This window comes from Notolepis coatsorum, assembly GCF_963971535.1.
Source record: "Notolepis coatsorum genome assembly, chromosome: 3".
Lineage (NCBI taxonomy): Eukaryota > Metazoa > Chordata > Actinopteri > Aulopiformes > Paralepididae > Notolepis > Notolepis coatsorum.
The window spans coordinates 19,150,006-19,163,007 of record NC_140167.1 but is presented as its reverse complement, the minus strand read 5'-3'; the positions used below and the strand labels follow the sequence as shown (position 1 = coordinate 19,163,007).

Sequence of the window (13,002 nt, the reverse complement as noted above, 5' to 3'; positions counted from 1 at the left end):
TGCCCACTGCGCCAATCAGCCGCCCCCCCCCCAGTAGAATGTTTCTGTTAGAATGTTGTAGGGCTGACTCATATTAATCGATTAGTCGACTAATCGATCGAAAGGAGCCGTAGTCGACTGCCAACCTCTTAGTAAAAAAAATATATAAAAAAAATATTATCATTCTTTCCAAAAGAAAAGAGGCCTAGAAGCGTGGCTAACGCTAATGGCGCGCATACCAGAGGCTAACTGCCTACGAAAACAGGCACAGAGGCACTGAAAGAGGATTTCACCCATCTAATGAACACACTAGACTAGACAAATATCAAGATGTATCCATCAGTGGACCAATTGCATGCTTTTGCAGAGGACAAGAAGCCTTCAGTCGACTCCTTCAGACATTAAGCACCCCCCACAGCCCAAATGGAATGATAAAAAAGTTAAAAAAAAATAAATATATCATACTTTTTTTTTTTTAAGTCGGCCAATAGTCGACTAACGGCAAATGTTGGCCAATCCTAGTCGACGGTCGACCATCCAAATCCTTAGTCGGGGACAGCCCTAGAATGTTGACATTTCTTTGTGGATGTGATGTTGTCATGTGACGGCTTCTCCTCAGAAGGGAGGATTAGAGAGAGAAAAAAAGAGGGCAAGCTCAAGCGAGTTGGTCTCTAAAAAGAAGACCACTTCGCCAGCATTTCGGGTTCTGACCGAATGACAAGGGAGAGCCCACCACCCCTCCTCCTCCTGCTGCTGCGGCCAAAGATCTCATGATCTGCTGCGACCAGCAGCTCTATTGGTTCCTCTGCCGGTTGGTCATTCCACAAAATTCCCCACCCTCTAGTGGCCACAGTTTTTACCCTAGGAGGCTGAAAGTGTGCATGGAGGTCAAGTGTGTGTGTGTGTCCATGTCCATACCAATTGGCTGAAAGGGGGCGTGGCAACGGGAGTGGCCTATCGCAAAAAGGCGCATAACTTCCAAATGGATTCACAGACTTGCACAAGATTTTGTGGAAAGGTTGGTCATGAGCCAAAGGGCAGCTGATTAACTGTTGATGCCAATTGGCCCAAAAGGGAGTGGCAGTGGGAGTGGCCTAGAACAGAACGGTGCAGAACCTCTAAAAGGATTCACGTAAAACATGGCCATACCTTGTGGAAAGCTTGATCATGGGGCAAGGACACACGCATGGCCACGCCCTCTTGTGTGTGTAGGAAATAGGGATGCATGCACATACACGCTCGCAGCTATTGTGATTCCACGCTTGTTAAATTAGCCGGTAGTACCGTATACCACAGGAACATTTGGGGAAGGTTTACCGTCCCACCCCTAATCCCCAGGGTTGTAGAGGAGGGGGGGGGGGGAGCTGATTTTGTTTGCTGATTGATTGCCTGAACTGTCTGTCTAACATCAGCCAGTCAGAAGCAAGCAGACTCACTGGATATGTTCTCATACCTCACGTTAACATCAGCCAGTCAGAAGCAAGCAGACTCACTGGATATGTTCTCATACGTCACGTTAACATCAGCCAGTCAGAAGCAAGCAGACTCACTGGATATGTTCTCATACCTCATGTTTTAATTGGCATTGAGAGATATTGCATAGGTCTTCTTCCTCAAAGTAGATCCAACCCGAACAGAGATTTAGCTGAATATAGCCATGTATAGCATATAGCAACTGTCTGTGGCGTTGACAAATATTGTTTTCTCTAGTGTGTGTGTGTATGTGTATATGGTATGTATGTGTCTGTGTGTTCCAACCGCTTGTTCCCGGAGAGTCGTCGTGCTCTCAGATTGGAGTTTGAAGAATGTCAATCTTCCTCAAACGGAGATGTCCTCCTCCCTGAATTCCTCCTCAGTCTGTCTGACAGACAGAACTCCCTCGCTCTCTCTCTCCCTCTTCCAAGCCCGGTTGTCCTTGATGGACACATTGTGCACTGTTCTTCAACAGCAGAAAACCCGACTACTGTGTGTGTGTGTGTTGGGGGTGGGTGGGGTTGGAGGGGGGGTTCTTTCAATTCTGTTCTAAAGGTTCTGTGTTCTCATTGTGCCCGACTCTTCTCTTTGTGACTGGCTTCCTGGTTTCTTTGTGTGACTCCCCAGCAAGCCTATGTTCTCAGTGTGCCAGTTTGTCAGCTCGCTGCTCTGTGTGTGTGTCCGTGTGTGTGTGTTCGTGTGTGTCCCCACTGTGACCTTGCTCTGTGCCGACTCTTAGGATTACTTTATGGTCAGTTTACACAAGGCAATTGAAATGTGTCTTTTTTTTTCACACATCCCCTCCTAGTTACACATACACACAGCCCCCCCCCCACACACATACATATATATTTAATCACAGGTTAGAGCGCAGGGTCGCCCGCCGTACAGTGCCTCTGGAGCGTTTTTCGGGGAGTTCAACGCTTTGTTCTGTGCTTGCAAAGATGGTGGGGCACCATAGACGACGTAATACCAGCTGCCCTGCACTTACCGGCTCACAGCTAGAACACACCCTCCTTTTCGGCCGTCGGGGATCAAACCCGCGGACCTTTCTGTAAACCTCTGGGGCGTCCTGCCTCCCCTCTCGTTCTCTCATCGTCTGACTCTCTCTCTCTCTCTCTCTTGTGTGTTCCGTGTCGCGCTCCAGGTACGGGAGAGAGTGGGAAGAGCACCTTCATCAAGCAGATGAGGATCATCCACGGAGCGGGCTACACAGACGAGGATAAGAGGGGCTTCATCCGCCTGGTTTACCAGAATATCTTCACCTCCATGCAGTCCATGATCCGTGCGACAGAGAACCTCAAGATCCCCTTCAAATACGAACAGAACCGGGTGAGGTCTTGATCCAAGGGCATTGACACAGAGCAGGAACCCCACGTTGGTCTCGCCTCGTATTGTCACGAATGACTGTAATAATTACTGTGTAATAACGTAGTAATCACCTACATACTTGTTAATGTTCCTAACTGACTGGCTGGCTGTTTCCCCGTTATTAAAACACACATCATGGGTGCGTGCCGTGGTCCGGCTTGACTAGGCTTCACTAGTCTCGTTGGACCAGTGCTTTCTCAGTTGCCTCGTCCAACAAGACTAGGCAAAACCTACCTCAGAAAGCGCTGGTCCATAATTACAAAATACCGGTAATTACTTATCATTACCAGACCTAACAGAAATGAGCAGGTGATATTACTGTGTTATTACACAGTAATTACCCTGTAATTTGTGTACTGTGTGTGATTTGGCATACTCGTTCATGACACGGCTACAGCGGTTGGACACTTCTGGCAAAAGATGATTTATAGAACAGGAGATACTATAGCATTAGGGGTGTGTAACGATGCAACCTCACAATGATTAATTTCGATTACGATTATTCAGGCAACGATTCAATGCATCTTGAAATCTCTTAGTTTGACCACGATTCGATACATTTTTTATTCACTTTCTATCAGTTAATTCCCCAAAAAAATTTGAATACACAAATGTGGCTGGGGGAACTGGTTCACTCATATAGGTCAATAAAAACAATACACACACAAACAATTTTTTTGATTATAAACTATTCTAACATATTCAAATCGATGCAGTTGAATCGTCACATTAGAATCGATGCATTTCGATTAATCAATGCATCGTTAGACCCCTATATAGCATAGTTCTTTACATGCTTGCAGCTTAACACATTCCCTGCCACGGTTATATCCATCAATGTAGCCTCACTGCCACCACTCTAAGCCTATGGAGATGTTCACCTTCTTTGCAGGGCTATAACCTTTTAAATTGTATTGCTAAATTGACATTACTATGGCCCATTCAACATCGATTATCTATCGTTCAGGATGTAGGAACGTTATACTTTTTCATTCATAGATTCTTCCAAAAATACCTTCTAGAATATAAGTATGTTTTTATCGTTTTCGGCAGTAATTCATAGAACGTGAGTTATAGGCATAAACGCATATATAGATTATCAACTGCCGTTTATTCCCGATACACGCTATTTAAAAACCTGTGTTACCAAGTAAACAAATCACGGAGATGGCCAGTTAGCCCGCAGCATCCAGTACTACTATCGTTAGCTCTCAGAATGGTAGCCAGAAGCCCGCAGCATCCAGCGGCGGAGCTAACAATATACTTGTTATTATCACCATACATAACACTTGCTTATATTGAAACACGTTGAGATTAGGGCCGTTCTTTCAACCTGAAAGTGCACTTTCTTCAACCTCGAAGTAAAGAAATCACAGAAGGTAGCCAGTAGCCACTGCCGCCACCATCCAGGTATCGACGTGAGCTAACGGTAGCTAGTTAGCCTCGTATCAACGTGAGCCAGTTGCATTATGATTAAAAAATGTCAACACTCACTCACCCCGTTTTATAGTACATTCCCAAAGAAGTGCCTCCGTCTCTCGTAGTCTCATTGTGCTGGATGAAGTCACTGGCGACTCGTGGAGGCGAGGGTTTTGCTTAAATCCGAACAGACTCCAGTCCTTTAATTGTCCAAATGCGACAGTGTGTGCAAGTTTAGCTCGTTTGACAAAACGTTAGCCATCTGTGGTCAGGGAGCTCATCGTGGGGTGGAGTGACGTTGGTTAACTTCGACGCTTCATCGTTCAATTGTAACGTATTATTATTATTGTAACTGCAGTCGTGTCACAGTGTAATTCAAGTTACGCTTCAGTATGATGTCATAGTAGAACCGGTTAGAACAGGCTAGAACGTTCTGGAAGTTTGAGGATGTTTAAGCTTTAACAGTCTGCTCAGTGCTCAGAGATAGAGGAAATGCATACAGGTTACTGAGGTTAGTGTGATGCACCTCGCAGTCCCCGTCGAAACTCCGTTTCAGTGTAAATATAAACTGAAACCCAACTGATTTTGACGGTATTGATTTTCAATACCGTCGGTATTTCTAAATACCATGGTATACCGTAATACCGTCATACCGCCCAAGCCTACCGTGCATCAATGAGACTGGCAGTGAAAGATCCCAGGTATAGGTCGCCTAGGTCCATTTCCGGTTTGTATGTTGCAATAAACGCCTAAATCATATCGATTATTAAGTTTATAAAGCGATCGATATGTACTATAGTATCTGTCGGGAGCCTTGCGACAATATCTGACGGCCGGATGAATTTAATGGACGCACAGCAGTCATATCCTGTTTACCAGTGTAACTCGCCCCCGACCATCCACCAGGCGGCGGTATTGAGCCGTCGTTTTTTTTTAGCCGTAGGGTCCAGCTGCAGCGCCGGAGGTGTATATATGAATGCCATGGCGAAAAAATGAAATATTGATCTCAATATCGCTGTACAGCGTGGTCTGGTGGTATAAGCATGGCGGGCAATAAAGCGTTTCCGGCGGTGGATGTGTTAAGCATCTAGGAGAGCAGACCAGCCTACCAGCCACAGATGAGATTTAGCAGATGTCTGCTGGTGTTGAGTGTTGAGTGGCACAGATGGGTAAACTATTGGACACAACTATTGTTGAATCTGAACAACGGAGTGCATCACACTGCCCAGATAATTATAGCGCACAGTTTTTTGTTTGCAGGCACATTAACACTCCAGATATGAGTGATTTCTATCTGAATAAACCCAATATTAAGCTATTTATCTGAATATGGTGTTTTATATGCCATCATCTCCTGATGACTAACATGAATATAGCATGAATAAATATAGAGTATAAAGAGTGCTGCATATGTTCATGGGAACAGAACTTTACAGTAAATGGGACAGTGTTGATCCCAGCTTTAGTATTGTCAGGATATAAAGATGTAGTAACGTTAAGTATTGTCAGGATATAAAGAAGCTCACGCTATATGATCATCAATCTGTTCACCCCCAACACCCACAATGGGGTTTATTAAAGGAACACGCCGACATTATGGGAAATATGCTTCTCTAGAGTCGGACAAGAAGATGGTTTCCGTAGAAAGCTGTCCGGCTGTAAGCTAGCCTAGCTTAGCACAAATGAATGGGGGGCCAGGCATTCTCCCTTTGTGTGTGTGTGTGTGTGTGTGTGTGTGTGCATTTGAAAAGATCAGATGAAGTCAGACGAGTATATTATATTGATAGTAAATGTACTGAGGGTGGACAGATAATGTTGATATTTAAATGTAAAAAATACAATACATTATAAATGTATTCATGATCATCATGCAACATAAAACAATTGCAGGAATGGTTTGGGAGAGGAAGGGGTTTTAGGTTGCGTGTTGTGAGTTCCAAAATGTTTTACGGTGCTTAAAGTTTAAAGCTCAATATATCAAAACGTGGCACTTTATAGTGAACAGGAGGTCTATTTGTATTAAAAACAATAGATTGTTTTTCATTTAAATGTCTGGAAGAGCTCAATTCATTTTTATTTTCGTTCCCTTTTTTGACTTGATCTAAATGTTACTGATTGTGTTAAATGGGCTTATGATATCATCTCATATCGATTGCAGGCACCTGCATCGTATCATGGCAGTCGGCAGATATCGGCAAATATCGTATCGTTGTCCAAAGAATCAATATCGTATTGTGATGAGTCCATACACCCAACACCAAATCCCATAATTCCTTACATGTAACATGTCTGGCTGTGTGACGTCAACTTGTCAGCATGAAAATTACAGCCAAACATGGCACTGCAACTAAATAACACAAATACAATAGGCACATTTGTGACTGTTACAAATATAACATGTTTTATACTTGTGCTACAAGATTTTGGCCTGTGCTACAAAACTATCAACCTCTGTAGCACCAGTGCTATGTGCAAAAAAAGTTAACGTACAGCCCTGCTAAGGTAAGGACCCCCTATGTCTATTTTACCGAACCTGAAACATGTTTCTGTAACGATCACAAGTATCTTCCTCAACCGGACCTAAACCAAGCGTTTTGTAACAATCGCATTTTACTCCCCCCCCCCCCCCCCCCCCCCCCCCCCTGGATGATCTTGTGAAGGCACATGTGTACATGGTACCTTTTTGATTTGGGAGTATTTGGTGGTTCAGGGATCAACCAGAACGATTTGGGCTTATTGCGTATAACGCATTTTATCTCGTGATCTATGGAAAAAGACTGGACTATTTCGGAAATGGGCGATGTTTAGCATGTAATAAACTACAAACTACAGTGTGTAGAAACAAACTCTTTTTTTACATGTTGGACTAGAAATAGTGTGTCAAATGAGCCATACTATTGTCTCCATAGCTATAATATAGAATATACAATACTAGCTCCGCAAAGATCGTGAAATATCGTGAAAATGGTCAAGAAAAGCTGGCGCTAGACAGTGAAGGATGGGGGAAGCTTGTGGCGCTCAATGTGTTAAGCTATGGGTCGTACCCAAAAGTGGTCTCAGGCCTGTCTCTGGTGGGTCTCCACCCGATGAGAGAACCTGTATGTTTTTTTAATTGGATTGGTTCCCAGGGTGAGACCAATTCACTCTCCTTTGGGTCGAGTGCTGGAAAGGTTTTAAGAATCCCTGTCTCACCCCATCTCTCTTATCTCACCGTCTTCCCTTCATATTCCACTTTCCCTCATCCCTCTCCTCCATCCTCATCTCCCCCATATCACCCCCCCCCCCCCCCAGTCTAATGCCATGATAGTGAAGGAGGTGGACATCGAGAAGATCAACGGATTCGACCAGCCCTACATCACGGCCATCAAGACCCTGTGGGCCGACCCGGGCATCCAGGAGGCCTATGACCGCCGCAGAGAGTACCAGCTCTCAGACTCCACCAAATAGTATGTCCCGCTAAGTGTGCGCAGCGTGTGCGTGAGTGAGGGAATTGCAGATGGTGGATGTGTGTGGATACAGGAATTTACCCATCTCGAGCCCCACCCTATTTTCTTGATCCTCCGATCACAATTGTTGCCTCCCTCGGACAAACTTTGAGGGAAGCAACATTTGCGGTTGGAGGATCAAGAAAAGAGGGCGGGGCTTGAGATGGGTCAATCGGGTATATTTTGTGTCTTTCTTCAGGAATTGAGTATACTGTGTATGTGACTTGGGGAGTGCTTCTGTGTCCATGCGACTGTGCATACATAGAGGTGTATTTGTGTATGTATGTGGCGCGTGTGTGACATGTGTCAAGGACTTCTCAAGGAGAAGCGGTTTCATAATAACGCGTGTAAAGTCTTATCTGCATTCGTGCCGTTGCCACGATGTTGTAATGGGGGGCGCTGGGGCTTGGGGAGTTGTACAATCTATATCTCCTGTGTGTGTGTGTGTGTGTGTGTGTGATACCCTGCTGAGCTATAAGTGCAATCTGCAGTGCGTTAACACCGGGGCTCTTGCGAGGCAGACAGAAATAGAGAGACGGAGAGCCTTGACCCGGACAGCAGAGTTCGCGGTCTCTTTGACCCATCTAAACCTGCCGGCTAATTGAGAGCAGAACTGGATCTCCAGAAACTCACCGTGATGGTTTTCTTATCTCACTGCAGGCAGTTTAATTTCCTTCAACATGCTCGACCTTTTTAAAGATGTTTTAAAAAATGTTTAAGATGGATTGGAAACGGTCTCTCGTCTACGGCACTAGCGGTCAAAGCTAACAAACTAGGGATGGGAATTTTGTCTTGACGACTGATCTGAACGTTATGTAATTTATGTAACTATTCTAAAAGAAATTATTGATTTATTGTGAAAGCAAAAACCCATTCATCGAATGTTGGACTTAATTTCTTAATAAATTAGCCTAGACATTAAATATGTGAATCTGATTTTATGACTTGAGTATATATCTAGTCGACTAGTACATCACCTAGCAATCCTACAGCAAATTTACAAAAATGCTGAAACAGATTAACTAGAGGTGCACCGATTGCAATTTTCTTGGCCAATTTTGTTTTCTGATATATTCTTTTTTAAACGTCTGACCTTCCGATTTTAGCCGATTCTTATTTTCTTTCTAAGAACTAGTATAATTGACAACATACATAACGTTGTTTTGTAACTTTTCTTTAATGGAAAAACATTCATAATGAAACATTGACTATTAAATAACTTGCATTTTCTCAAACTGCACCAGGCTACAGGGCCTTCTCTCACTCTCACACTACAAATAAAATTCACAAATAAAAAATTAAATACAAATAAAATCCACATGCATCATGCACCTCATGCCTGTAAATTTCACTCTCGTATACAAGACCCGTCAGCCGGTCACAGCCGATCACGCTGAAAACCGTCCGCTTCTGGTCACCCGGCCAACCAACCAATCGGTGCATTGGATTTAAAATGTGTGTGTGATGCACAGAATCATGCCAGAGAGAGAGAGAGAGAGAGAGAGAGAGCGAGAGAGGGGCTGATGTCATGGCTTTGACAGACGCAACACTGCTATGATTAGTATCTAATAAACTCTCAGCTTAGATCAAGAAGGTTGATTGACTGCCTTGTTCAGTGTGCCATTCAAATATGCCACTCAGGGATAAATGGCCAAATACTTGATGTACTCTACTCATCACACTGCCCCCTGGATGTGGGCCTAATGTATTACAGTTTAGCTCCGTTTCTCAGCTTCCATTAGACGAGGATGTGTGTGTGTGTGTGTGTGTGCGCGCTTATGCACCCATGATTTTGTGTTTTCTTTTATCTTTGATGATTTTAGACTGTTTGGGTAAGTGTGTGTAAGGTAGAGGAGAGAGGGAGAGAGAGAGTGCTTCTCTACTTCATTGTTACTCACGTTGTAATGTGTGTCTCCAGTTACCTTAGCGATATAGACCGTGTGAGTGAGCAGGGGTACGTTCCCACCCAGCAAGACGTGCTGAGGGTCCGTGTGCCCACCACGGGCATCATTGAGTACCCCTTCGACCTGGAGAACGTCATCTTCAGGTACCCCTGTGGTACCAGGACCACAGCACCTCAGCAGCTATAGGGCTGACCCCCAAACCACTGACGGGACAGTCGGTCAGGATATTAAATACATACCCATTACCCACACACTGCTACTTGGCGAGATCGGTACGCAGAGAAAAAAAACAATACTAGTTTGGTCATGTTGTACTGTGGTGTGTGGGGGCCATGTTGGTGCCCCATTCTATGGAATGGAGAAGCACGTGCTGTTATGTAATATATTCCCCTTCATAACAGTACCATGGTGCCATGCTAAACTAAAGCACCCGTCACCGAATCACAAGTTGCCTAGTAATGACCGTGGAGCTAACATGGATGTCACTGAAGACTACTATGGACGCGGAGCTAACATGGCTGCCGCTAAAGACCACTGTGGACAAACATCCATGCCTCTAGGTCACTGTAAAATGTAAAAAATTAGGAAATTAAAGTTGTTTGTATTTAGATCAGTGGTTTGGGGTCAGGCTTCTGCTGATGTTCTGGGCCCGGCGTAGAAGAGGAGCCGGACGGTCGCCGCTGGAGCGTGAGGGGGAGCCGCCACCGAGCACGGAGACGGGGAAGGATTAGACACTGATGTCATAGGTTTTCCAGGAAGTTGCCCTATAATCTTATATTATATATTGGGAACTCGTAGAACTCATTGATATTGAAATGGACCTTTTTTTTTTTTTTTTTTATATATATATTATGTATTATATATACAGTATATATATTCATGTGAAAATGTGGGATTATGCTTCCTGGTTTATCTTTGACAACAGCCTCTCTTGTCTTAACCTTCTTCATCCCATTCCAGGTGGCTGTATTTCTGCTGCTAAGGCCACTGCGACTGCCGCCACTGCTTCCACCATCAGCCTCCGTGCTTACAAACACACTTGAGACGTGATGCAGCCTCGCAGCCAAATGGAGAAATGTTCTCGTTTGCAAATTGACCCCATCTCAAGCTCTGCCCTCTTTACTTTCTTTTAGTTTGTCCGCGAGAAGCAACCTTTTTGTTATTGGAGGATCGAGGAAAGAGAAGGCGGGGTTTAAAACTAGTCAATTGGCCAGAACGGCTTCATAATGAAGGCCTTTGCTGTGAGAGAATGGTATAGTAGAGAAGAGGGGGGGGGGGGGGTAGTAGAGAAGAGAGGAGCTCAAATCTGTAGCCAGAGGCTAGTAAGATCTAATCTCAGAGGTGTCAAGGGGTCCGGCACTGGTGGTGGTGGAGCAGTGGTTCAACTAACACCCCTGTTTCTGAGGTGTGGCATTTTCCATAAAGCCTTCTTCTCCACAGGACCGATCCACTCTTCCTGGAATGGGGGGGGGGGGGGGGTGTTGTGGTAACTCGCCTGTCACGCTTTATATAACTGTTTGTGTCCCTGTCTCTTTCCCTCACTCTCCTTCTCGACTGGTCTGTCTCTGTGTAGCTATCTTTCCGATCTGGATCGTATCTCAGAATCCGGCTATCTTCCCACCCAGCAGGACGTTCTCAGGGTGCGCATCCCCACCACGGGGATCATAGAGTACCCCTTCGACTTGCAGAGCATCATCTTCAGGTAGAAAGAGAGATGCTCCTGAAACCGGTGCCTCCTCCTGACTTCCTCTATGTTGCTCAGTGACGAGTCTTTTAACCCCCGTGATGAATCATCTGATGTGTCTTTGTCCTCCCCTTTTTGTTTTTATTTTATTTTTATTTTTTTTACATTGACTCCTTCAATAACTGAGAGAATCCATTAATCATTGTAGGAATGAGTTGTGAGCATAACCGTTGGCCCAGCCTTGTCTCCCCCCCCCCCCCCCCCCCCCCCCCCTCTCAGTCATGGACATTGACAGAAAGACATTAAAAACGTACACACACTACTACATTTCTCTCACTTCCACTGCCCCCTCACCCCCAGCAACGACCACGGCGTGTAAGTGCATACAAACACACACACACACACACACACACACACACACTGTACATAGAGACGCACACACACCCTTGCCTACATTTTTGGAGCCAAGTCTCTCTTTAAATGGGTCACCTCGCTCTTCTCCTCTCTTCCTCCTCTCCTCTCCGGCTGGCAGTGGAAACGAGGTCGTCCTCTCCGCTGTGGAGGACTGTTATTTTGGGCCGCAGGTCCTGCAGGGCCCTGATTGGCCCTCCGGTCTCTGTAGACCGCAGTGGAGTGGGCCACCACCAGGGGGCGTTCTCGCACAGACAATTGGATAAGAGATGTACTGTGTGTATGCTCAGCTCAATGAGAGACCACTTATTAGTATCCTGTTGTCGAGACTTGTGTGTGCACGGCACGGGTCAACCTCACGGTGGGCAACATGCTCATGGTTTGCGTGTGTCAGATTCTACATGCGTCGGGTATAGATGTGCTTAAATACAAGAGTTCTTCCATTGGCTTGTTGGAAAGCATTTTAGTGTGAGATCAGTTGTCTCAGATGAAGGGTTTAATGAAACTGGGACCTAAACTCCCAGACGAGGAGAGGGTGACCTTGTCCAGGAGAATCTCTGAGGAAAATCTTGTGAGGAAGTCGAGACACTTCTCGCTCACTAGAGCAGACTGACACGGTTGCTGTCACTGAATGGCTATTGCCCGCTTATGGCTCAGCTTATGCTGGTCTGCAGAAATATATATAACAAATATGAATGTGTACGCATGTGAATGAATGTTGGTGGTGGTCGGAGGGGCCGTAGGCGATGATTATTTGCCACGCTTCCGTGAGTCTGCCTCAGGGCAGCTCTGGCTGCAATTGTAGCTTACCACCACCGGCATGACTGTGTATGAACGAATAATGGACTCTGTGAAGCGCTCTGAGTCAGAGAAGAGCGCTATATAAATCCAATCCATTATTATTATTATTATAAATATATATATATATATATATATATATATATATATATATATGAACCTTTTATTTACACAGGGGAGATACGCTGAGCATGTACAATCTTGTTCAGTAACGCCCTGCCGCACACGCTCACCTCGCACAATTCCACACATTCACACCCGGGCCGTGAGCCGCCCCCCTGTACAACCACAGCGTTGGGCTGTCAGCCAGCCACTGAGCATCACAGGAGAAACTGGGGGGGTTAAGTGCCTTGCTTGCTATTTGGGAAAAAGAGTTGACATTTTGCAAGCGAAGCCAGTTTCGATGTGTCGTCTTCCTTCGAGGTCGTACTCTCGAGATGGATCTTTCTCAGTCTGTGCCGTAGTCCTCGGATGACGT

The 13,002-nt window shown here is 45.2% G+C and overlaps 1 protein-coding gene across 2 annotated transcripts in view; it reads left to right on the top strand.

The window, feature by feature from the left end:
* Positions 1-13,002, top strand: part of gna11b (guanine nucleotide binding protein (G protein), alpha 11b (Gq class)) — a 71,607-nt gene that overhangs the window by 39,903 nt on the left and 18,702 nt on the right. The window contains exons 2-5 of one of the 2 annotated variants that reach the window (XM_084309861.1): positions 2,600-2,784; positions 7,534-7,688; positions 9,646-9,774; positions 11,205-11,333. In XM_084309861.1, the coding sequence (XP_084165987.1) occupies positions 2,600-2,784; positions 7,534-7,688; positions 9,646-9,774; positions 11,205-11,333 (598 nt within the window). The remainder of the gene's footprint in view (positions 1-2,599; positions 2,785-7,533; positions 7,689-9,645; positions 9,775-11,204; positions 11,334-13,002) is intronic. The other variant, XM_084309860.1, reaches the window with a different exon arrangement.